Source organism: Chiloscyllium plagiosum, chromosome 15, assembly GCF_004010195.1.
Source record: "Chiloscyllium plagiosum isolate BGI_BamShark_2017 chromosome 15, ASM401019v2, whole genome shotgun sequence".
In the NCBI taxonomy this organism is placed as follows: domain Eukaryota; kingdom Metazoa; phylum Chordata; class Chondrichthyes; order Orectolobiformes; family Hemiscylliidae; genus Chiloscyllium; species Chiloscyllium plagiosum.
In genome coordinates, this window is record NC_057724.1 from 8,429,319 (window position 1) to 8,452,847 (window position 23,529).

Below are 23,529 nucleotides of genomic sequence, written 5' to 3' on the forward strand. Positions count from 1 at the left end.
GTCTTCTGCATTTGTCTCATACGTTGCCTTCCAGTTCGCTAGCATCATCCCTGAGACTTCATTTATAGTGGCTAATTCCTTAAGGTCACCCATCCCCTCATTGTTCAAGAGGTTGAGTTCGTCTGCCTGATTACCTTTTAGGGGCATTTGTTTTGCCAAGGCCGTCTCAATTAGCCGCTGGGTTAACCCTCGTACACAAGGTATGGTACAACAGCCAATTGCTGTCAGTACCGCTGCTACTACTATCAGGGAGGTGAGGATGGAAACTACCACTCCCTTCCATTTCCCAAACCATGATTCCATCCATCTCGAGAGTGATGAGTCCACTCCTGAATTCTCAGCCAATTCTTCCACCAAGATGGTCAATCCTCGCAAGGCACGAGAGAGTGACCGATCAGGTGCTGTATTATTTGGAATAAAGGTACATCACACATACACCCCCTTTTTCAGCTAGGATCATATCTAAGGCCAGTCTGTTTCTTTTGCTGTAGTGCGTAGCCTATCACAAGCTCTAGCTTCACTTCACCTCTGTCTGGTTTCTCTCCCATTACTCTAAACCTGTCACCCCTTACTCTTATTTATCTCATTCCTTATATGTGACAATCCTGGCATAGTTTGCTATCTTCGTACGATCATCCTGCCAAGCTAAATTCCATCCGTTGGCCACATCCCTCCTGCGACTGGCACACTATTCTCGTGTTACTGGTACATCCCACTACATGGTTGCTCTGCCGTGTTAGTCATAGATAATTCTGCCTGTTTTTGCTTCTCACTGTTTAGTATTGGCATGCGCAGCCTGATTTTATAATGTAAACTTTTGCAGAGGCAACACCTGTTCCCTTATTCTGCACAATTTTAACTCTATACCTTACACCACCACTTCTCCTCAAGACAATTAGAGTTGGCCAATAAATTCTGGCCTTGTCAGCGATGCCCACTTGCACAAATTAACAAGAAAAAGGAATATCTGTCATTTTAAAAGTGACTGTTTGGAAATTGTCTCCTCATTCCTGAAGAAGGGCTTATGCCCGAAACGTCGATTCTCCTGCTTCTTGGATGCTGCCTGACCTGCTGCGCTTTTCCAGCAACACATTTTCAGCGCTGTTTGGAAATTGTTACAACTAATAGCTGATCTGGAATGTTCGGGTCGATGGTAGAAATCATCTGGGACCTTGAATCTAATCCTGACGTGTGTAAATAGGACTATTTTCCTTTTAACAAACTGACCACCAACTGCAGGGTCATTGGACTTTGTGCTTCTCCGAACTCTGGTTTGGAGATGAAATTGGTACCCAGTGCCGTTAACAATCCATGTGAGAAATGTTTACACAAAAGCTGCACAAGAGGAAGGCCTAAAGTGTGATAAAGAATGGAGAAGAATGAATTGGCTTTACTTCCGAGTGATCGTCAAAAACACCCTCTTGAGGGCATTGTGATATTTGAGCAACACAAGGCTGTAAATGTATGTGAAACTCTGTATGTAGAGGTTGATGCGTTTGGGATACTGCTTGGATTTTCCATCTGTGAGGTTTAGTGGATGGGGTGCTAACGGCTTGTTAAGAACCGAGGGATTGGAGCAGTGCAGTCGTCAGTGAAATCTTTAACTGAGCCACTCTATTTCCATCTGACTTTCAGGTTTGCAGACCAGCTCGGGTGGGTGTGATTCCGTTTGTTTTAATTCCATTATTTATATTGACCATTTGTTCAGGTCAGAATTGAAACATTGCTGAAGTGTCATGGAGAGAATGGGACAGAAGCTGAATGCGGAGGGCAGCTACAAAATTGTTTAATGTATCCCTGAGCAACATGCTGTTGATTGGAAGGACTGTAAGGAGATCCTGTCCCTGTGTTTCAAGGAAGGAAGCAGCCTAAGAATACACAGGTACGGTTATAGACCAATGTGTTGGATGCAACGACTTAAATTATTTAATCAGACATGTTCCTGTCAGTGTGAAGAGCAAGGCTGGCTGGAGAAGGGAACACTGGGTGACTTGAGAAATTGAGGCTCTGGTCAAGACAATGAAGTAGTCATATGTCAGGTGGAGACAGCTGGCATCAAATGAATCCCAATCATGGGATGAGTTTGTCTCTAACCAAGTTTATACCTAATTTTCATTCTGTTTGTCTCTAAGTTTATGCCTACCACCCCCAGCTCCCTTTCTAGCCCTGCCTCCTCCCTTCCATTCTATTAATTTCTCTTTCTCCCCACCTCCAATGTTATCCTAGGTCCAGCCCTTACTCTCCTTCCCATCTCCTTGATCTGACCTTACCTGTCCATCTTCGTTCCCAACTATCCACTCCACTCTTCCCACTGACCTATCATAATATTCCCCCTACCTGCATCCACCTATCGTTATCCCACCTACCTTTATCCCACCTACCTTTCCCACAGCCCCATTCCCCTCCCTCTATTTATTTCTGAGCTCCCTTCCCCCTCCTCCATCCTGATGAAGGGTCTCAATCTGAAATATCGACTTCTCCACCTCCTGCTACTGCCTGTCTTGCTGTGTTCCTGCAGCCTCCTGTTTGTCGACATTGGATACCAGCATGTGCAGTTTTATTTTAACATATGCCCCAGAGAGACAGGTTCTTGTTGAGACAGATGTCTTAATGTTCATTAACAATACTATCTGTTTAGAAGCCCACAATTCCAGAGTTACATACACGACCTGGATTTTGTACTTATGGATATTCCCGTGGGTTATATGCACATAACTGACTGAACACATTACCCTCACTACACTGACTTCATGACACAGTAGCTGAAGACGAAGTGGGTCCCTTTATGCTGAATAGCATATATTGTGCAGATAGTTTAAAGTACATCTCTGTCAGGTCTGGAATTATGCCAGGTTACAACAGTCCTACCAGTTCTTTGGTCTGGGGAGTTATGGAGTTATTGGGTGAGAGGGAGGGGATATTTGTTCCCTGGGACCACAAAACTGATTAATTATTTGACTGTTAATCTCACCAGAAGCCATTATAACCTCATTGCTGGACAGTTCCCTACATTTCTGCGATCAAAGCGCCTTTCTATGACTGCTGGTGTATGCTTGGTGATGTATCTCCTCAGTGTCCCATGTGTGACAAAGGTATGTCATCTTTCGGTATTTTAGCTTTGATTTCACATGCAGCTATCATAAGATTGATGCCTTTCACAAAGTGAAGCCCTTGTATTTTAGTCGTCTTCTTTTCTCCACCCATTCAATGTTATGAAGTGCTGTAAGAGGCTGATGATCCTTATTCAATACAGAGAGTTATTCAATAAATAACTAAAACTCATCTCTATTCCTTCAGCAGATAGCAGTGAGCTGAAACATTGCAGTCCTCATGATGTAGGTACCTCCAGAGTGCTACAGAATGCCACAAAGTTACAAAATATTGATCCAGTAACAATGGAGGAAGGGCAATATACTAAGAATATTTTTAGAAAGCTGCATTGGGCCATTCAACCCATCCACCCTATTCTACTATTCAATAAAATTATGGATAATGTAATCATGGCCTGCTCTCAACTTTACGGCCTGCCCTTTGTAACTTCAGTCCCTTTTAGTGTTAAAATTCAACTTAATTTAGCCTTCAGTATATTCAATGACTTAGCTTACACTACTTTCTAGGGATAGTGAATGCCAAAGGTTAATAACCTTCCGGGGAGAAGAAATTTTCTTTTTATCCGTTCAAAGAGCGCCACCAGCTAGGCCGCAATTATTAACCATCCCTAGTTGTCCTTGAGAAGGTGATGCTGAGCTACCTTCTTGAACCACTGCAGCCGATTTGGTGTAGGGTGACCAACAATGCTATTAGGGAGGGCATTCAAGTGTTTGATCAGCTGATACTGAAGAAACGGCTACATATTTCCAAGTCAGGATGGCCAGTGGATTAGAGGGCAATTTGCAGTTGGTGTTGTTCCCATCTACCTGCTGCCTTTGTCCTTCCAGCTGGGACTGGTTATAGGTTAGGAAGATGCTGTCTAAGGATCTTTGATAAGTTCTGCCATGCACCTTGAAGATGGTACACATTGCCCCTACTGAGCATCAGTGGTGGAGGGTGAAGATGTGGTACCAGTCAAGAGGACTGTATTGTCCTGGATGGTGTCAAGTTTCTTGAATATTGAAACAATTGCACAGACAAATGCAGAGTGTTCCATCACACTCCTGATTTATTGTCATTGTTGGTGGATAGGCTGTAGGGAAAGTGAAGCTGAGTTACTTGCAGCAAGATTGCTAATCTGACCTGTTCTTGCAGTGACATTATTTAAGTTGCCAGTTCAATTCATTTTCTGGTCAATGGTAACCCCTGGGATATTGATAGTGGTGGACTTAATTATGATAATGCCATTAAATATCATGTAGTGATGGTTAGATTCTCTATTGTTGGAGATGGTCATTATCTGACGTTTGTGTGGCACAAATACTAAATAGCCTGGATGTTGCTGCATTTGAACAGAGACTGTTTCAGTATTTGAGGAGTCACGACAGATGCTGAACATTATGCAATAATTGGTGAACATTCCCACTTCTGACCTTATGATGGTGGGAAGGTCATTGATGAAGCAGCTGAAGATGGTTGGGCCTAGGGCATTTCCTCCATGGAATCCTGCAGAGATGTCCTGGAACTGAGATGACTGAGCTCCAGCATCCATAATCATCACCTTCTGTGCTGTAGGGTGGAATGGTGGCTCAGTACTTAGCACTGCTGCTTCACAGCACCAGGGACTTGGTTAGATTCCAACCTTGGGCGATGATGGTCTGTATGGAGTTTGCACATTCTACTCGTGTCTGCATGGGTTTCTGCCAGGTGCTCTGGTTTCCTCCGACAATTGAAAGATGTGCAGGTTAGGTGAGTTGGATATGCTAAATTGCCCATAGTGTTCTAGAATCTGTGGTTAGGTGCATTAGTCAGGGGTAAATGTCGGGGAGGGAAATGTGTTGGGGTGAGTTACTCTTCGGTGGCTCGGTGTGGACTTGTCGGGCCAAATGGGCTGTTTCCACATTGTAGTGATTGTATGGTATGACTCCAACCAGTGGAGAATTTACCCCCAATACTCATTGATTCCAGTTTTGTTTGAGCTCCTTGATGCCACATTTGGTCAAAGGACTATCACTCTCACCAAACATCTAGAATTCAGCTCTTTGAGTTCAGCTGTTTGAACCAAGGTTTGACCAATGAGGTCAACAGCTGAGTAGCCCTGGCAATATCCAGACCTGGCGCCACTGAGCAGTTTATTGATGAGCAGCTACTGCTTGATAGCACTATTCATAAAACCTTCCATCACTTTACTGATGATTGAGAGTAGACTAATGGGGCAGAAATTGGCTGCGTTGGATTTGCCCAGCTTTTCATGTACAGGACCTATCTGGGCAGTTTTCCTCATTGTCAGGTAAATGTCAGTGTTGTAACTGTCCTGGAAGAGCTTGACTAGGGAGCAGCAAGTTCTGAAGCACAAATCTTCACTACTTCCACTGGAATATTGCCAGAGCCCCTAGCTTTTGCAGTATCCGGTGACTTTAGCTGTGCAGTAAGCAACATGGTCACTTTGAGTGAAGACTTCACCTGATTTCAAAGACACCCCTGTATTTGAATAGGAAGGGTTTGGAGAGATATGGGCCAAATGCTGGCAAATGGGACTAGTTCGGTTTAGGATATCTGGTCAGCTTGGACAAGTTGGACTGAAGGATCTGTTTCCATGCTGTATATCTCTGTGATTCTGAGTGAGACAATGGCTGAGTCAGTTCATTGGGAATGTGATTCAAAGTGGGAATATAGTGCAAAGGGGGACAGAGCAGCTTGAAATAAGGTCCACTGTGAGATTTAAAGCCTGAAGAGTGAGTGATTAATGGCAGAGGATAAAAGACACAGATCAAGAGGCCTACCTGCAGTAAGAGCAGAGGCAGAACACCGTAACAAAAAAAAGGGGGAAAGCGAATTGGTGAGTCGGATTGATGATCATTTTTAGTCATTGGTAGTGTTGACGTACAAAATAATGGCTGAGGAACTGAATAAATACGTTACGGTGGAAGACATGAGTAATATCCCAAAAATTCAAGAGAGTTGGGGTAGCAGAGATGAGTACAGTGGCATCACCAAGGCGAAGGTGCTAGAAAAATTTAAAGATCTGAAAGTGGATAAATCACTTGGGCCAGATGGGCTACATCCTAGAGCTATGAAGGAGAGAGCTGAAGAGATAGTGGTGGCTTTAGGAGTGATCTTTCAGGTATCACTGGAGTCAGAGAGGATCCTAGAGGACTGGAAAACCATAATTAATTGCTAATCACCATCCCACCTCTCCTCCAGTTTATGAAAGAGTAAGGCAAACAATGAGAAATTTTCAGCTGATTAGCCTGACCTCAGTCATTTGTAAGACTTTGGAGTCCATTGTGAATGCTGAGATTTCTGAATATTTGAAAGTGCATAGTAAAATTGGGCAAAGTTAGTATAGTTTCATCAAGGAAGGTCATGCCTGACAAATCTGCTCGAATTCTTTGAGGAGGTAACAAGCAGGTTAGACTAAGGAGAGCCAATGGATGTTATTTATCTGGACTCCAGAAGCATTTGATAAGGTGCTGCACAGGCAGCTGCTGAGTCAGATAAGGGCCCATGGTGTTAGACACAAGCTGATAGCATGGATAGAAGATTGACTGTCTGGCCGAAGGCAGAGAGTGGGGATAAAACGGTCCTTCTCTGGCTGGAAGCCACTGACTAGTGGTGTTCTACAAGGGGCAGTGTTGGGACCACAATTTTTCACTTTATGCATGAATGATCTGGTTGAAGGAACTGAGGGCATTCTGGCTACGTTTACAGATAGTACACAGATAGATGGAGGGGCAGGTAGTATTGAGGAGGCAGGGAGGCTGCAGAAAAATTTAGACAGGTTAGGAGAATGGGCAAAGAAGTGGCAGATGAGATATAATGTGGAAAACTGTTAAGGTCATGCACTTTGGTACGAAGAATAGAGGCATGGACTATTTTTTAAATTGGAGAAAATTCAGAAGTCTGAAATGCAAAAGGACTTGGGAGTCCTAGTGCAGGTTTTTCTTAAGGTAAGCTTGCAGGTTGAGTCAGTCGTTAGGAAGGCAAATGTAATGTTGTCACTCATCTTGAGAGAACTAGAATATATGAGCAGGGATACACTCCTGAGGCTCTCTAAGACTCTAATCAGATCACATTTAGAATATTGTGAGCAAATTTGGGGCCCAAAGCTCAGGAAGAATGTATTGGAGCGAGTCCAGAGGAGATTCATGAGAATGATCCCAGGAATGAAAAGCTTAACAGATGAGGAATGATTGAGGACCTTGGGTCTATAATCGATGGAGTTTAGAAAGATGACGGGGAATCTGATTGAAACTTACAGAATACTGAAATACATGGACAGAGTAGATGTTGGGAAGATGTTTCCAATGGCAGGAGAGAGAAGGACCTGAGGGCACAGCTTTAGAGTAAAGGGAAGACCATTTAGAACAGAGATAAGGAGAAACTTCATGAGCCAGAGAGTGGTGAATCTGTGGAATTCATTGCCACAGAAGGCTGTGGAGGCCAGGTCATTGAGTATATTTAAAACAGAGATAGATAAGTTCTTGATTACCAAGGGGATCAAAGATTACGGGGAGAAAGCGGGAAAATGGGGTTGAAAAACCTATCAGCCATGATTGAATTGTGGAGCAGAATCGATGGGCCGAAAGGCCTAATTTCCGTTCCTATGTCTTATGGTCTTATTAAAGTAACCAAAAAGGTCTTCCGTTTGAGATTAGGTCTCTAGATTTTTTTAAAAAGTTCCTGAAAAATAGCTAGGAATGAGATTGGTACTGGTGCTTTATTTCCAAAAGTGAGGGATTCTATAATAATTAATTAATAACTTAACTAAAATGGAGTGGTGATGGAAGGGATGGGTGATGTGTTGTTGCTGCAGTATGTGGAAAATGCTGGATACCGAGGTGTATTTTGTTTACTAATATTTACTGCTCATGGAAATTCAGATCCATGTTAATGAGCTGGAGTCCAAGCTGCATTAGGGACGGGAAAGCTACCTGAACATTGGTCCCAGAGGTCAATCACACTGCTCAGAGACATTGAAACAGTCACGCCAAGAGACAGTGTAATTTGAGACCTCCTCCTTCCAAATCTGTGACTTCCATCACCTAGAATGACAAGGGCAGAAAATACAACAGCAGCAGCTGCAAGTTCCCCTGAAAGGCCCACACCATCTTGACATGGAATTGTATTCGCTTTCCTTTAGTTTTAATGGCACACAGTCCTGGAACTCCCTTGCTAACAGCACTTTCTTCCACTGTACAAGACTCCAGCGATTTGAAAGGGCAGTTCAGCACCTTTTCCAGGGCAATCAAAGGTGGGCATTCAATGCTGACCCAGCCTATGATGACAACATTCCATGAATGAATAAAAAAAAATTGGTGATTGATTGCAGCATTTTCCTTTCCACTGTCTCCATGAGCAGAGTGCAGAAGAGGATTGACCTGTTTTTCCACACTATCAGGCATCCCATTTTACACAGCTCTCATTCCTGCTGCTATCTGGGTCTGGCCTGGCAGGGACTAGTGGAATGGTGTGTTTCTTTGGTCATCGCTCTATCCACTAGAATCTCAAGATCCTTTCCTAGGAAATGAGGACTGAGCTTGGCTTCCTTCTGCACCATATTTAGGGGTTAGCATGACACTATGAGGCATTATTCTTGGCTTTCAGCATTCAGCTGGCCTTTAAATATGGTGCCAGAGGTTTGGAAGCTGGAACATCACAGCAATGGTGAGCACTTCCATCTCACTCATTGCCAAATTCACCGAGTGAATCAAGGTGGCTGAGGGGTTCGCACTGCTGCCTCACCGTGCCAGGGAGTCGGGTTTGATTGCAGCCTGGGGTGACTGTGTGGAGTTTGCACATTTTCTCCCTGTGTCTGCGCTGGGTTCCTCCGGATGCTGCAGTTTCCTCCCACAGTCCAAAGATGTGCAGGTTAGGTGGATTGGCTATGCTAAATTACCCACAGGATCCAGGGATGTGCAGACTAGGTGAGTTAGCCATGAGGAATGCAGGGTTACAGGCATAGGGTGGGGGAGTGGGTCTGGGTGGATCGTTCTTCAGAGGGTCGGTGCAGACTTGATGGGCAGGATTTCTTAAGATGCCCGAGGGCCCATTTGCTTTTCTTCAAATTAGGACAGTGAATTTACAGTGTCATCCATCATGCCCCCTTCTGATAACAGAGGCCTGTCAATCTCAACAAAGATCAGAAACCAGAGCCGCTCCTTGAGTAAGTACCGATTTTGTGAGACTTGTGGGCAAATTTTACAGGTAATCAGATTGGTGACAGGGTCGAGAGTGTGGTGATAGAAAAGCACAGCAGGTCAGGCAGCATCCGAGGCGCAGGAGAATCGACATTTCAGGCAGAAGCCCTTCATCAGGAAGCCCTTCATGGATGCTGCCTGACCTGCTGTGCATTTCCAAAACCACACTCTCGACTCTGATCTGCAGTCCTCACTTTCTCCAGATTGGTGACAGGGAAATCTCTGCTCATCCTGTTTGAAATCCGGAGTGATCCCTTCTCTGGTTTAACCTGTTCATTAGTGCTGCCCAGAACAAGAGGAACTTTGACAATTAACAAACTGCCTTGAAGACAGGACAAAGTGACTGATGGTGTCTCTCTGCTTCCTTGTTCACAGGGCTGAACAGATTCATCAAGAACATTGAGATGATGATTGGGGAAAGGAATTGGCTCTTCTGGCTGTGGTGGAGAGCATGCTGGTTTCTTATCTCACCGAGTTTGCTTGTAGTAAGGAGATGTTACATCTTTTAGTGTTTTATACAGAAAATGAAGTGCAGATAATCATTCTGGTTTTGATATGATTTTATGCCTTCATTTTAAACAGATGATCTTGGTCTGGTCATTAGTAACATTTGCTCCAACAACATATGGACCTGTTAAATATCCTGTCTGGGCAGTAGCACTGGGCTGGTGTATGACCATCTTCTGTATTATGTGGATCCCCATTGTGGCTGTAATAAGATTTGTCCAAGGTGAGGGCTCCACCTTGTGGCAGGTAAGGAAATACTAAAATAAAACAAGAAACTGCAGATACTGGAAATTTGAAACAAAAGCAGAAATGGCTGAAGAGACTCAACAGGTCTGACAGCTTTTGTAGAACGAAAGTGCAGTTACCATTTCAAGTCCAGTTCTGAAGATGAGTCACTGAAGTTGGGCATAAATAGCATCGTGTGGATGGAGATAGGTTGGAGTAACATCAGTGGCATTAAGTACAATTTTGGAAAGACTTCACCACTACTCTCTCACACATACATGTCACATGCCAACACACATATGTGCATTTAACATGAATGTATGTACATGTACATTGAGATATACAAAATTATAGTAGTAAATGAGACATATATTCATAATTCCTGCAATTAATCATAATAAGATTGCCAACCAACATGAGAATTACTCTCTTGAATTGGAATTAGCTTTTTTTTTCAGGAAATTTCTCAGCAGTCCTTCAAATCGATTCTATCCACACGGCCTGTTATGAATGTCTCTGACATTCTTCAAAAATAATTATATCAGTTTTCTCACAAAATAATTACAGATTCTATATTTAGTTTCAAGCTCTCATCCCTCCTATTGCTACCAGTATGTTCCTCTCAGTTTTTCATCAAGCTAACAGGCAGCAATTTTCTGAGTGAGATCATTCCTTCTTATGAAATTTTGGGATTGCCCAATCCTCCCTCCACACCTTATCTTTTTTATATCAGTTCCAACTGCAGGATGACCAGATTCGGATCTGGACTTTCTGTCAGTGGAAGTTCAATGATGGATAGAAATCAGGCAGAAATGATGAAACCTTTCAATTTTTGCCGCTTGCACATCAGCTCCTGATTGGGGTCCGTACCTGGAAGGGCACAGAGGGGAACAACATAGAAGCAAGCTTGATTCTACGAAGCCCCAAATTGTCTCCAACGTCAGGCAACTCCTGAGATCTGAGAACTTCTAATATAATTGTGGTTCAAATCACCTTGATGATGTATCACTGATCTGGTGTAGTCCCATTGCCAGATCAATGTGAGTTTTTCAAGAATAGTCAGTAAGTCAGCTGTGATAATCCAGATATGCTGTATGTCAGTTACTTCCTTGTAACCTGGCATTCCTTTGCCATATGTTTTGTTTCAATTTCTTTTCAAATCACTTGGGTGCTGTTAAACTATTCTTCTTTTCTTCAGGGTTATACTTGGATTCTCTTGTTAACTTATCCCAATGTCGTCTTCATAACTACTGGGTTCCTTCCAGTTCTTGTTGGCATTGGTCGATTGCTTTCGAGTTTATTTCTCAGCTTTAACTAAATACTTGGTGGAAACTTTGTAGACGTGGGAATTTATTTTAAATTAATTGGAATAGCATGACAACACTTTGCAAGGCTGTCTTTGTTTAATAAACCACTCGGGATTGAAGTATAAATTTAAAAAGTAACAAGCTGATACAGTCATGAAATCACAGAGATGTACAGCATGGAAACCGACCCTTCAGTTCAACCTGTCCATGCCAATCAGATATCTCAACCCAATCTAGTCCCACCTGCTAGCACCTGGCCCAAACCCTTCCTATTCATATACCCATACAGATGTCTTTTAAATGTTGCAATTGTACTAACCTCCACCATTTCCTCTGGCAGCTCATTCCATACACGTACCACCCTCTGCATGAAAAGATTGCCCCTTAGGTCCCTTTTATATCTTTCCCCTCTCATCTTAAGCCTCTAGTTCTGGACTTCCCCACCCCAGGGAAAAGACCTTATCTATTTATTCTATCCATGCCCTGCATGAATTTATAAACATGATGTTGAACATATATAATTTTTCAGATTGTAAGTTTGCTCACTGAGCTGGAAGGTTTGTTTTCAGATGTTTTGTCACCATGCTAGGTAACATATTGGGTATGATAATGTTACCGAGCATGGTGAAGCGCTGGTGTTCTGTCCCGCTTTCTATTTGTGTGTCTTGGTCTGTTGTGGTAGGTGATATCATTTCCGGTTCTTTTTCTGAGAGTTTAGTAAATGGGGTCCAAATCATTGTGTTTATTGATGGAGTTCTGGTTTGAATGCCAGGTCTCAAGGAATTCCCATGCATGTCTTTGTTCAACCTGTCCTAGAATGGATGTGTTGTAGCAGTCAAAGTGGTGTCCTTCATCATCTGTGTGTAAGGCCAGCTGCTGCTCATGTATCCTGGTGGCTAATTTCCTGCCTGTCTATCCGATGTAGTGTTTGTTACAGTCCTTGCAGGGTATTTTGTATATGACATTCATTTTTCTGGCTGTTGGTACAGGTCCTTTAGGTTCATCAATAGCTGTTTCAGTGTTTTGGTAGTTTTGTGGGCCATCATGATGCCAAGGGGTCTGGCTGTCATCTCCGAGATGTCTTTGATGTATGGTCATGTGGCTAGAGTCTTTGAGTGTGTCGTGTCTTCTTGTTTGGGTTTGTTGTTTGAGAACTCGCAGACTGTGCTTATCGGGTACCCATCGTTCTTGAATAGGTTGTATGGGTGTTTTCCTTCTGATGCCTGTAGTTCTGGGGTACTGCAGGGTGTTGTGGCTCATTTAAATAATGTCCTGATGCAGCTCCCTTTGTGGGTGTTGGGATGATTGCTCCTTTGGTTGAGTATCTGGTCTGTGTGTGTTGATTTCCTGTAGGTGCTGATCTGCAGTTCTCCATTGACTGTTCATTCCACTTTGACATCGAGGAAGGGGAGTCTGTTGTTGTTCTCTTCCTCTTTCTCTTCTCTTCTCCTGTACTCAATGACAGGAGCAATCATCCCAACACCCACAAAGGGAGCTGCATCAGGATGTAAATGAGCTACAATGCACTGCAGCACCCTGAAACTACAGGCAGCAGAAGAAAAACACCCATTTAACCTATTCAAGAACAATGCTTCCCCAATAAGCACAGTCCATCGATTCTCAAACAAGCCCAAACACGAAGATACAATATGCCCAGAGACTCTAGCCACACGATCATACATCAAAGACATCTCGGAGACGACAACCAGACTACTTCGACCCCTTGGCATCATGATAGCCCATAAACTTACCAACACACTGAAACAACTGCTGATGAACCTAAAGGACCTGTACCAACAGCCAACAAAATACCCTGCAAGGACTGTAACAAACACTACATCAGATAGACAGGCAGGTAACTAGCCACCAGGATACATGAGCAGCAACTAGCCACCAAAATACATGACCAGTTATCACTAGTATCCTTACACGCAGACGAAGAAGGACACCACTTTGACTGAGATAACACATCCATCTTAAGACAGGCTAAGTTGTGGCAGGCATGGGAATTCCTCGAGGCCTGATATTTAAACCAGAACTCCATCAATAAACAAATCAATTTGGACCCTATTTACCAACCTCCTAGAAAAAGAGCCAGAAGTAATATCACCCAGCACAACAGACCAAGACACACAAATAGAAAGTGGGACAGAACACCAGCGCTTCAACGGAGGCTCACTGATGATGTTACCCAGAATGGTGACAAAACGTCTGAGAACAAACCTACCAGCTCAGCGAGCAAACTTAAAATGTGAACCACAACCTGAGCTACAAACCTTCTCAAAAATCGCAAATATATAGATTATTCTTTCGGCTTTCCATGGAATGTTCCATTCAATTTTGGGCCTTACATTTCAGCAAGAATGTTCAGCCTTTAGAGAGAGTCATGGATTTGGAAAAACTACAATTAGTTATTTTGAACAGAAAAGGTAAGAGAACAATTGACAGAAAGTTTCAGAAGTATAGAAGAAATAACTATATTAACTCATCAATAAAAGTAAATCATGTTGTTAAGGAAATAGAACCATTAAATGATAGACATGATAATACCACAGGGAATAATAGAGAGGTGGCTGAAATGTAAAATAGTTTTGTTTTGGTTTTTAGTGGGGAGATAGTCCAGGTAAACAGAAAACTATGAGATGAGCAAAACAAAAAATGCATTTAATATTTTATTTTAAAACTGAATATATTGAATAAACCAATCAAGCTCAGGGAGGATAAAACTCGTAATCTAGAGTCAGAGATGTACAGCACAGCGACACTCCCCAGGAAAACCCTATGATTGTTAAAGATATCTGAGACCTCCATACAAATTTCCTTCTCAATTTCCCGCTGACTATTGTGGTGCCCGTAGTAAAATCCCAATAAACTGTTCCGCCCAAATAACTTCACTGGGTGTACTCCCAGGAATACTCTCCCTATGTACACCTGAAATTTTAGCCTGAACTACAGCACCACTTCCCTTCCTTTCTTGTCCTCCTTTCTATCCTTCCTATGGCATCTATACCCTGGAACACTAAGCTGCCAGCCCTGCCCTTCATGGAACTGTGTCTCTGTAATAGCTATGATATCCTATTCCCATGTCCCCAACCATGCCCAAGGTCATCTGCTTTACCTGTCAGGCCTTTTGCTTTGAAATAAATGTAGTCTCATTCATCAGTCTGACCTTGTTCTCTGCCTTACTCATGCCTGCCTTGACTATTTGAGTTGCTCCTCCTCTCAACCATACCAGCCTTCACCTTATCTCTTTTCTCAGTGCCTCTTTGCATGCCCAAAACCTCCCCCCACCCCCAACCCATCTATCCACCCAAACAAATCCTTTATGGGTCTTACACCTCCTGAGTAGCACTAGCAAATGTCCCCAACAGGATATAGGTCCCTTTCCAATTCCAGTTTAGATTAATTGCATCCATATATTTTGAAGTAATCTCGGGACAAGGCATTACTCATTTTTAATAATTCATTCAGAAATGGAGTTGTGCCAGAGATCCAGTTGATAGCTAAAATAATGCCTATATTTATAACATAGCATGTCATAGAATCATAGAGATATACAGCACGAAAACAGACTCGGTCCAACTCGTCCATGCCGCCCAGATATCCTAACCTCATCTATCCCATTTACCAACACTTGGCCCATATCCCTCTAAACCCTTCCTATTTAGATACCCATCCAGATGCCTTTTAAATGCTATAACTGTATCCGCCTCCACCACTACCTCTGGCAGCTCATTCCATACCCACACCATCCTCCGTATGAAAAGTTGTCCTTTCGGTCTCTTTTATATCTTTCCCCTCTCACCCTAAACCTATGCCCTCTAGTCATGAACTCCCTCAACCCAGAGAAAAGACCTTGTCTATTTATCCTATCCATGCCCCTCGTGATTTTATAAATCTCTAGAAGGTCACCCCTCCGCCTTTGACACTCCAGGAAAAGCAGCCCCAGCCTATTCAGCCTTTCCCTGTAGCTCAAACCCTCCAACCCTGGCAACATCCTTGTAAATCTTTCCTGACCCCTTTCAAGCAATGATAAATCAATCTGTTTGCATCAGTGCAAGAATAAATAATGGAATCCTTAGTAGAGAAAGAAGAGCAGGACATATAGAGTAGCTGTGAATAGTTGGCTTGAATGTCAAAGGGAAAAGTTTGTTTGACCAAACATGTAGCAAGTTTTGAGGAGGTCATAGAGTAAATGGACAGTAACGTAAGGGGTACTGATATAGAACAGAAGAAGCAACTGTTTGTGAATGGCCAGTTTTGTGCTAAGTGACCCAGCAGGGATTTGCCAGAGTGATTAACTCTATGGGAATAAATTGGCAAGGAGGACCCTGAATGGGGAGATGGTCAGAGGGTATGATCCAATCCAATGATCCAAGGAGAGCAGGATCAAAGCTTGTGAGAATGGGATAAGTAAGCTGTCAGAAGAGGCAGTCAGGAGAAGTATGCTGTGTGCATGTATGAGTGTACACTAAATAAATGGAAAACTTGAAGATCAAAAGGTTATGGAGGAATGGGAGTGAATTAAAATTATGGTTGCTTTTCCCCTCTTGATTTGGAGACAGGTATCGTTGAGGTAATGATTTCCCTTTTTGTCCTGTTTTGAAGTAGGCCACAACACACTGCCCAAACTGTACCTTTATTTTTTGAGTTTCAATCTTGGAAATAAACCCACAGCAAAATCCTTAAGATGGGGTTTATTAATAAAACATGCAAAACATGGAGGAACAAACTCTGCTATTTCATTCACACACACAAATACAGTGAAGAAGGATAGAGAAAGAAAAAAAAAGTTGCAAATTGAATTTCATAAAAAGTATTGATAAAAGTTCACATGACTTAGAGTCCAATTGGTCAAGAACCAAATTGGGAATCTTCATTTGGTTAATCTTACTGCAATTCTTTTTCTGAGTTGGAATACAGGTGGATGGCAATTAAGAGTACAGTGGTATTTGGCATGCTCAGAGAATTAGTCCACCATGGCCGACTAAGTTTGCAAAGAGACTTTTGGGAGAAATAGAGATGGAGAAAAGGCTTTCTCACTGCTAAAGTTTGGAATTACAGTTCTTGTAAAACAGCAATTGATATCAGAAGTCAAAACTGCATATGTAAAAAGAGCTTAAACAGCCCGGTTTCAGTTGTGTGATCGGGTGGTTTCTGCTAAGCCAGTCAGATAAATTGGTACTTTGACCATCCGCATCAAAACTGTATGGGATGATGGATGGATTCATGGGTAGATTCATGGATGAATAGTGTCACAGATGAACAGATCGATGGATGAATTCACACACAGACAGAACAATGATGTGATGGATTTATGGGCAGATATACGATGGAAAGATGTGTGAATGGATAGACAGCTGGATTCGTGGAGGGAAACACAGATTTAAGGATGGATTCGCAGATAGGTGCATGAAATGATGTACTGATTGATTCTCAGAAAGTGGGCCAAATTTCCAGGCAGATGGACTTGATAAATTGGTGGACAGTTGGATGGATTCATGATCAGATGGTCAGATTCACTGACAGGTGAATTCATAGACGTATTCATAGAAGGATGGGTTCATAGACTGATTCATGGATTGCTGCAATAATTATGGAGGGACTGCAACAAAGACTGCAACTAGACTATTCCTGGGATGACAGGACTGATATATGAAGAGAAAGTGGATTGATAAGGGCTATATTCACCATCGTTTAGAAGGCTGAGTGGATATCTAATAGAAACCTATAAAATGCTACAGGATTAGACAGGGTAGATTCAGGAAGGATGTTCCCAATGACCAAGAAATCCAGAACCAGGGCTCACAATCTGAGAATACAGACGAGGTCATTTAGAAATTAGATGAAGAAAAACTTCTTCACCCAGAGAGTGTGAGCCTATGGAATTCTTTGCCACTGACAGTGATTGAAATCAAACCATTCAGTGTATTCAAGAAGAAGTCAGATATAGTTCTTAGGACTAAAATGCTCAAAGGGAAAAGTAGGAAGAGAATACTGTCTGTGCCTGTGAGGTTTGCTTTCTCCAATGCATTGACACTCACTCCTAGTATCTGCTGTCTGGCCAAACCTCTCTACTGGTTATTCTACTGTCTTTAGGATTTTTGAACCACAGGAGCTGAAGAGAATCTGCTGATATCTTGTGGTAAGGTTGATCCTCCTGTCTTATGTTGATCTGTTTTGCTTCTAGATTTTTGCTTCTCTCACCATCTAAATGGCTTTCTCGAAAATTTTCTTTGGACCATAATAAAACTGAAAAAGACTTACCAGTCATCCAACAATAATTCTATCTCCAATGAAGAGTGATTTCAAGGCTTCATAGTCATATTTTTCCACTACTATGTAGAGATCACTAAATAAATTACTCATAGATTTCTCTGGATGCTGAACACCTGATAAATATTGTGTTTTCAAGAATTTAATTTATTAGACAGTGATTTTTAAAACCTTGCAGAATTTCATCAAGTGTATCTGATGCAACTTTTATGAGCAACTTGGTACATTAGGTCATTGAATATAAAAGTGTATTTGTTCGGTTTCTGATTAAGTGTCTAGTTTGGAGGCAAAATCAATATCTTAAGAATGTTTATTGGCAAGGTGTCCAATTTTATGTATTATTTGGCCCATTTCTGAAATGACATCTTGCCGACAGTACTATTACTGCTGCCTTGTCTTCCTGATATGATTATTTAGCTTCCTTTTCATTTAATGATACAAAATCTCAATGTCTCCTTATTTTAAAGGATTTGTACGTTGCTGTATAACAATGCTGTTACTGTGTATAGCTGTGCAGGAGGATTTTCTCATGCTTATGTTGTCAAAATAGATGATTCACACCTTGTTTGCAAGTGTAATGAATGGGTCCCACTTCTTTTAGATTGGATTAGATTCAGTACAGTGTGGAAACAGGCCCTTCAGCCCAACAAGTCCACACTGACCCTCCAAAGAGCAACCCACCCAGACCCATTCCCCTACATTCAGCCCTGACTAATGCACCTCACACTACGGGCAATTTAGCAAGGCCAATTCTCCTAACCTGCACATCTTTGGACTGTGAGGGGAAACTGGAGCACCCGGAGGAAACCCACGCAGACACAGGGAGAATGTGCAAACTCCACACAGACAGTTGCCCGACGCAGGAATTGAACCCAGGTCCCTCGCACTGTGAGGCAGCAGTGCTAGCCACTGAGCCACCGTGCTGCCCAGTAGACATTTCCCATTCTCTTCAGTGTTGCATGTCGGGTTAAAGACAATCCCAATCACTTTAATGTGTTCTACCAGATGAATCTCACTCTGTTGATTCTGTCTTGTCAAAAATTGCCACAAGTTTATCTTCTTAAAGCTATACCTGAAGATACCTTCAAAGCTCACCAGAACCTGCACCACTGCTCATCATGTTAGAGATTGCTCATACTATCAGACCGTCAAGGCAAGTTCACTGCCAACATATCCTTCCTGGCAAGGATTTGCAGGGCTCATTTTATCGAGTGTGGTCGAGGAAAAACACTTGGTTCTCCAACAACACAGGCCCTTGTCTTAACCAATGTATCATTCATTACATGTTAGCAATAAGTACATATTCCACTGATATGGTAGATATTGTCACAGAGTCTGTAAAGAGGATTTCAGTGGTAGGTTTTATTAATCAAGCTACTATTCTTCCACCAAAATCAGAACGATGATATCAATATGGCAGTTCTTAATGTAATCCTCAGCATCAACCCTTTCTTCACCTTCTATGACTAATATCAGTTTGCATCAGATCCCTCTGCATCAAATCTCCCCTCATCCTGTAGTTAATTGATGGGAACCCAGGCAGTGCAGACTGTATGTGGGGGCTGTGAGAGCAGGAGCTCCTGTCCACAATGTACAGGGACTGGAATCCTGTGTATTATCACCAGGACCCAGGGAGGAACATGACTGAACATTCATGATGCAGGAACTTGAATGCTCAGTAATTCTCAGCCCCATCCTGCCCCAAATTGATGCCCATGTTTATAGTGGGCACAGGAAACTTCAGCAAACCTTATACCTGAGTCTTGGCTGAGGAGCTGACTGATCAAGGGAGCACTCAATGAAGTGACACTGATTGTACTCCAGAATGGCTGTGGAATTTCAGGACCAATGTTTCCCAATTGAACAGGAATTTTCCTTTGAGTTGTCACTTCTCAGGAATGACCAGAAGGTGCACACAGTTTGGGTCTTCTGTAGAGTCCAGCTTCTTCCTGTATCTTTCCCCTCTGTGTTGTTTCAAGTAGGGACCCCAATCAGGAGCTGATGTGCAAGCACCAGATATTTTCTGTGAATGGAAAAGTAAAATGTTTGATCATTTCTGTTGGATTTTCACCCGCTGTTAAGTGGAAAAGAAATCTGGTTCCCAATCAGATTATTCTGCAGTTTATTCCGATACCTGATAATTCACACTATGGCAAACAATATTTCATGACAAAGATTATCCTCCCATCCAGACACTACAATTGATCCTGTTGTGCACTGGCAGTGAGACACACTGAAAGAAATGGACATTGCATCAAACTGATTGTCTGTGAAATGACCTTAGTGCAATTCATTAAGTGTTAAAGGTCAAAGATAGAGTGAGATGAAGAGGTTTAGGGAGGCAATTACAATGTTTAGGGTTAACCCTGCTGAATTCACAGTTACCAATGGGGGAGTGAGTGAAATGGTGAGTGTTGCAACAAATGTCAGCATTGTAGGAGTGCAGGTATTTTGATGGTTCACACAGTTGGAGGAGGGTACGAGAGAGAGGATTTGCTCGATGATACAGGGGTGAAAATTTTAAAAGTATGATGTTGGATTAGCGTCTCATAGTGATCAACAAGGACAGGGCTGGCAGATGAACAAGGCCTGGTGTGGTTTAAGCCACAGTGCTATGGAGAAGCATGGGTTCACTTAAGGTGGAAGACGGGAAACATGAGCCACCAGTAGTCAGTCATATAACCTACAGATTGTAAAGACAATGACCAAGATTTTTCGGATAGCAAGGTTTCCTGTCCGACAACCCGAAGACTTGGTGGGGAATATATTCCTGCAGGTTATGGCTGTGCCAGAGTCACTTCAAGCTGCTCAGAGCATCAAATTGTTGGATATGGGATTTTTATCCTCCATTTAGTGCATTTTCCTTGAACAAAACTGCCTGCCAATCTGATTGACTGACCCTTTTGCCCCAGCAGTGCCACAGGGAATAATGGTCACTGCTGGCACCAGAAGCAACCCCCAGAACCAAAGTGCTGGTGCTCCACAGGGGGAGCCAGTAGTGAGGTCACATGACAGGAAATGGGAGCGAAGGTCCAGGGAGAGTAGGGAGACTCAACAGTGAGGTCAGGAATGCAATGAATATCTGGATAGGCTGGGACTTTGAGCTGGCAACTGACCTGGTCTCATTGATACAGGCAGCCATCTCCTTTTCCGAGCCTTCCTGTTCTCCCCTTACCACGAAAGCCCACAATTGCAGGGGAATATTAACTGATGCTCTAGGCTTTGCCTACACCTTATAATGTTGTAGGACGGACACAAGCATGGGATGGCAATCGAGGGGACTGTATGGGTTTTCTTGCCTGCTAGTGCAGGACTGTAAGAACCTGCTGTTTACAACAACCTCAAAGACCAATCTCTTAACTATTGCATTCGGGCTTTAGTACCCTGTAATGATGTCACAGAGCAGCTCTTCATTGGGAAGAGATACCACAGTGTGAGCTGAGTTAAGAAACTAAAGACAGAAATTCTTGGTGAATTGGGCAAAACCGAAAACCAAACACTGTTTACATTAGAAATACTTGCAGAGAAGCAAATGATGTAGACTGACTAGCATCAATGATAAGGATTACAGAATAGTCTATCAAATAATCCTTTAGATTATTGTTGAGAAAAGACACATTTTGTCAAATCCTTTTGTCCTGCATTTATTGGGATATTTTGTAAGAATCCCAACCAATTCAAGGTGAAAAGTAAATTCTGTCACCTGAAAGGAGACTATTGAGTGGTTGCTAAATGAACTCTGATTGGCAGAGATGTTGCTGTGGAGAATGCACCCACTAATGCTGATTGACAATTAACTGTCAGGTTTTGATTAGAGAATTTGGAATTTCACTCCATGGAGAGGAAAAGGCTAAGGGGGATTTCACTAAAGTTCACAAAATAATGGGAGGTCTGGGCAGAGCAAACAGGAACAATTAGCTCAATCTCATTAAATCTGTGCTGTTTAGTCCTTGATGTTTTGAGTGATTTGCAAAAGTAGCAAATAGAGTCATAGAGATGTACAGCACAGAAACAGACTCTTCAGTCCAATTGTCCATGCTGGTCAGATATCCCAACCTAATCTAGTCCCATTTGCCAGCATTTGGTCCATATCCCTCGAAACCCTTCCTATTCATAGACACATCCAGATGCCTTTTAAATGTTGCAATTGTACCAGCCTCTGCCACTTCCTCTGGCAGCTCATTCAAAACACACACTACTCTCTGCATGAAAAAGTTACCCCTTACATCCCTTTTAAATTTTTCCCCTCTCACCCTAAACCTGTGCTGTCTAGTTCTGGACTCTCCCACTCCAGGGAAAAAACCTTGTCTATTTACCCTATCCAAGCCCCTCATGATTTATAAACCTCAAGAAGGTCACCCCTCAGCCTCCAACGCTCAAGGGAAAACAGCCCCAGCCTATTCAGCCTCTCCCTGAAACTCAATTCTTCAACCCTGGCAACATCATAGTAATTTTTTTCTGAACCCTTTCAAGTTTCACAACATCCTTCCAATAGGAGGGAAACCAGAATTGCATACGATATTCCAAAAGTGGCCTAACTAATGTCCTGGACAGCCTCAACATGACCTCCAAACTCCTATATTCAATGCTGTGACCAATAAAGGAAAGCATGCCAGACACCTTCTTCACTATCCAATCTAATTGTGACTCCACGCCCAAGGAACTATGAACCTGTACCTCAAGGTCTCTTTGTTCAGCAACCCCCCTCCCCCCCCCCCCCCCGCAGGACCTTCCCAACAAGTGTACAAGTCCTGCTCTGATTTGCCTTACCAAAACATAAATGACAAAAAGCACCGATCCTCCAGTCTGAAAAGCAACTCTCCATCACCACCCTTTGTCTTCTACCTTTGAGCCAGTTCTGTATCCAAATAGCTAGTTCTCCCTGTATTCCATGAGATCTAACCTTGCTAATCAGTATTCCATGAGGAACCTTGTTGTACACATTATTGAAGTCCATATAGATCACATCCACCGCTCTGCCCTCATCAATCTGCTTTGTTACTTCTTCAAAAAATTCAATCAAGTTTGTGAGACATGATTTCCATGTAAAAAACCATTATAATTATCCCTAATCAGTCCTTGCCTTTCCAAATACATATAAATCTTGTCCCTCAGGATTCCCTCCAACAACTTGCCCACCACCGATGTCAGGCTCACTGATCTATAGTTCCGTGGCTTGTCCTTACCACCTTTCTTAAATAGTGGCACCACGTTAACCAGTCTTCCGGCACCTCACCTGTGACTATCGATGACACAAATATCTTAGCAATCATTTCTCTAGCTTCCCACAGAGTTCTTAGGTAGACTTGATTAGATCCTGGGGATTTATCCACTTTTATACATTTCAAGACATCCAGTACCACCTCCTCTTCAATATGGACATTTGTCACCATCTATTTCCCGACATTCTATATCTTCCATGTCCTTCTTCACAGTAAACACTGATGCAAAATACTTGTTTAGTATCTCCCCCATCTCCTGCGGCTCCACACTTAGGCCTCCTTGCTGATCTTTGAGGGGCCCTATTGTCTCCCTAGTTACCCTTTTGTCCTTAATGTATTTATAAAATCCCTTTGGATTTTTCTTAAACCTATTTGTCATTGCTATCTCATGTCCCCTTTTTGCCCTCCTGATTTCCCTCTTAAGTATACTCCTACTGCCTCTATACTCTTCTAAGGATTCCTTCGAACTCTGCTGTCAATACCTGACATATGCTTTCTTCTTCTTCATAACCAAAACCTTAACATCTGTAGTCATCAGCATTCCCTATACCTACCAACCTTTCATTTCACCCTAACAGGAATATACTGTTTCTGGATTCTCATTATCTCATTTCTGAAGACTTCCCATTTTCCAGCTGTACCTTTACCTGCGAACATCTGCCCCCGATCAGCTTTTGAAAGTTCTTGTCTAATACCGTCAAA

At 42.6% G+C, this 23,529-nt stretch overlaps 1 protein-coding gene and 1 pseudogene across 1 annotated transcript in view; both read right to left on the reverse strand.

Annotated features, from left to right (window-relative positions):
- The window catches only part of LOC122557538 (sodium- and chloride-dependent neutral and basic amino acid transporter B(0+)-like), a 117,429-nt gene extending 115,151 nt beyond the window's left edge, over window positions 1-2,278 (reverse strand). Inside the window, exon 1 of the mRNA XM_043705284.1 lies at window positions 2,271-2,278. Coding sequence (XP_043561219.1) covers window positions 2,271-2,278 — 8 coding nt within the window. The remainder of the gene's footprint in view (window positions 1-2,270) is intronic.
- A 16,719-nt stretch (window positions 2,279-18,997) lies between these two features.
- The window catches only part of LOC122557085, an 80,048-nt pseudogene continuing 75,516 nt past the window's right edge, over window positions 18,998-23,529 (reverse strand).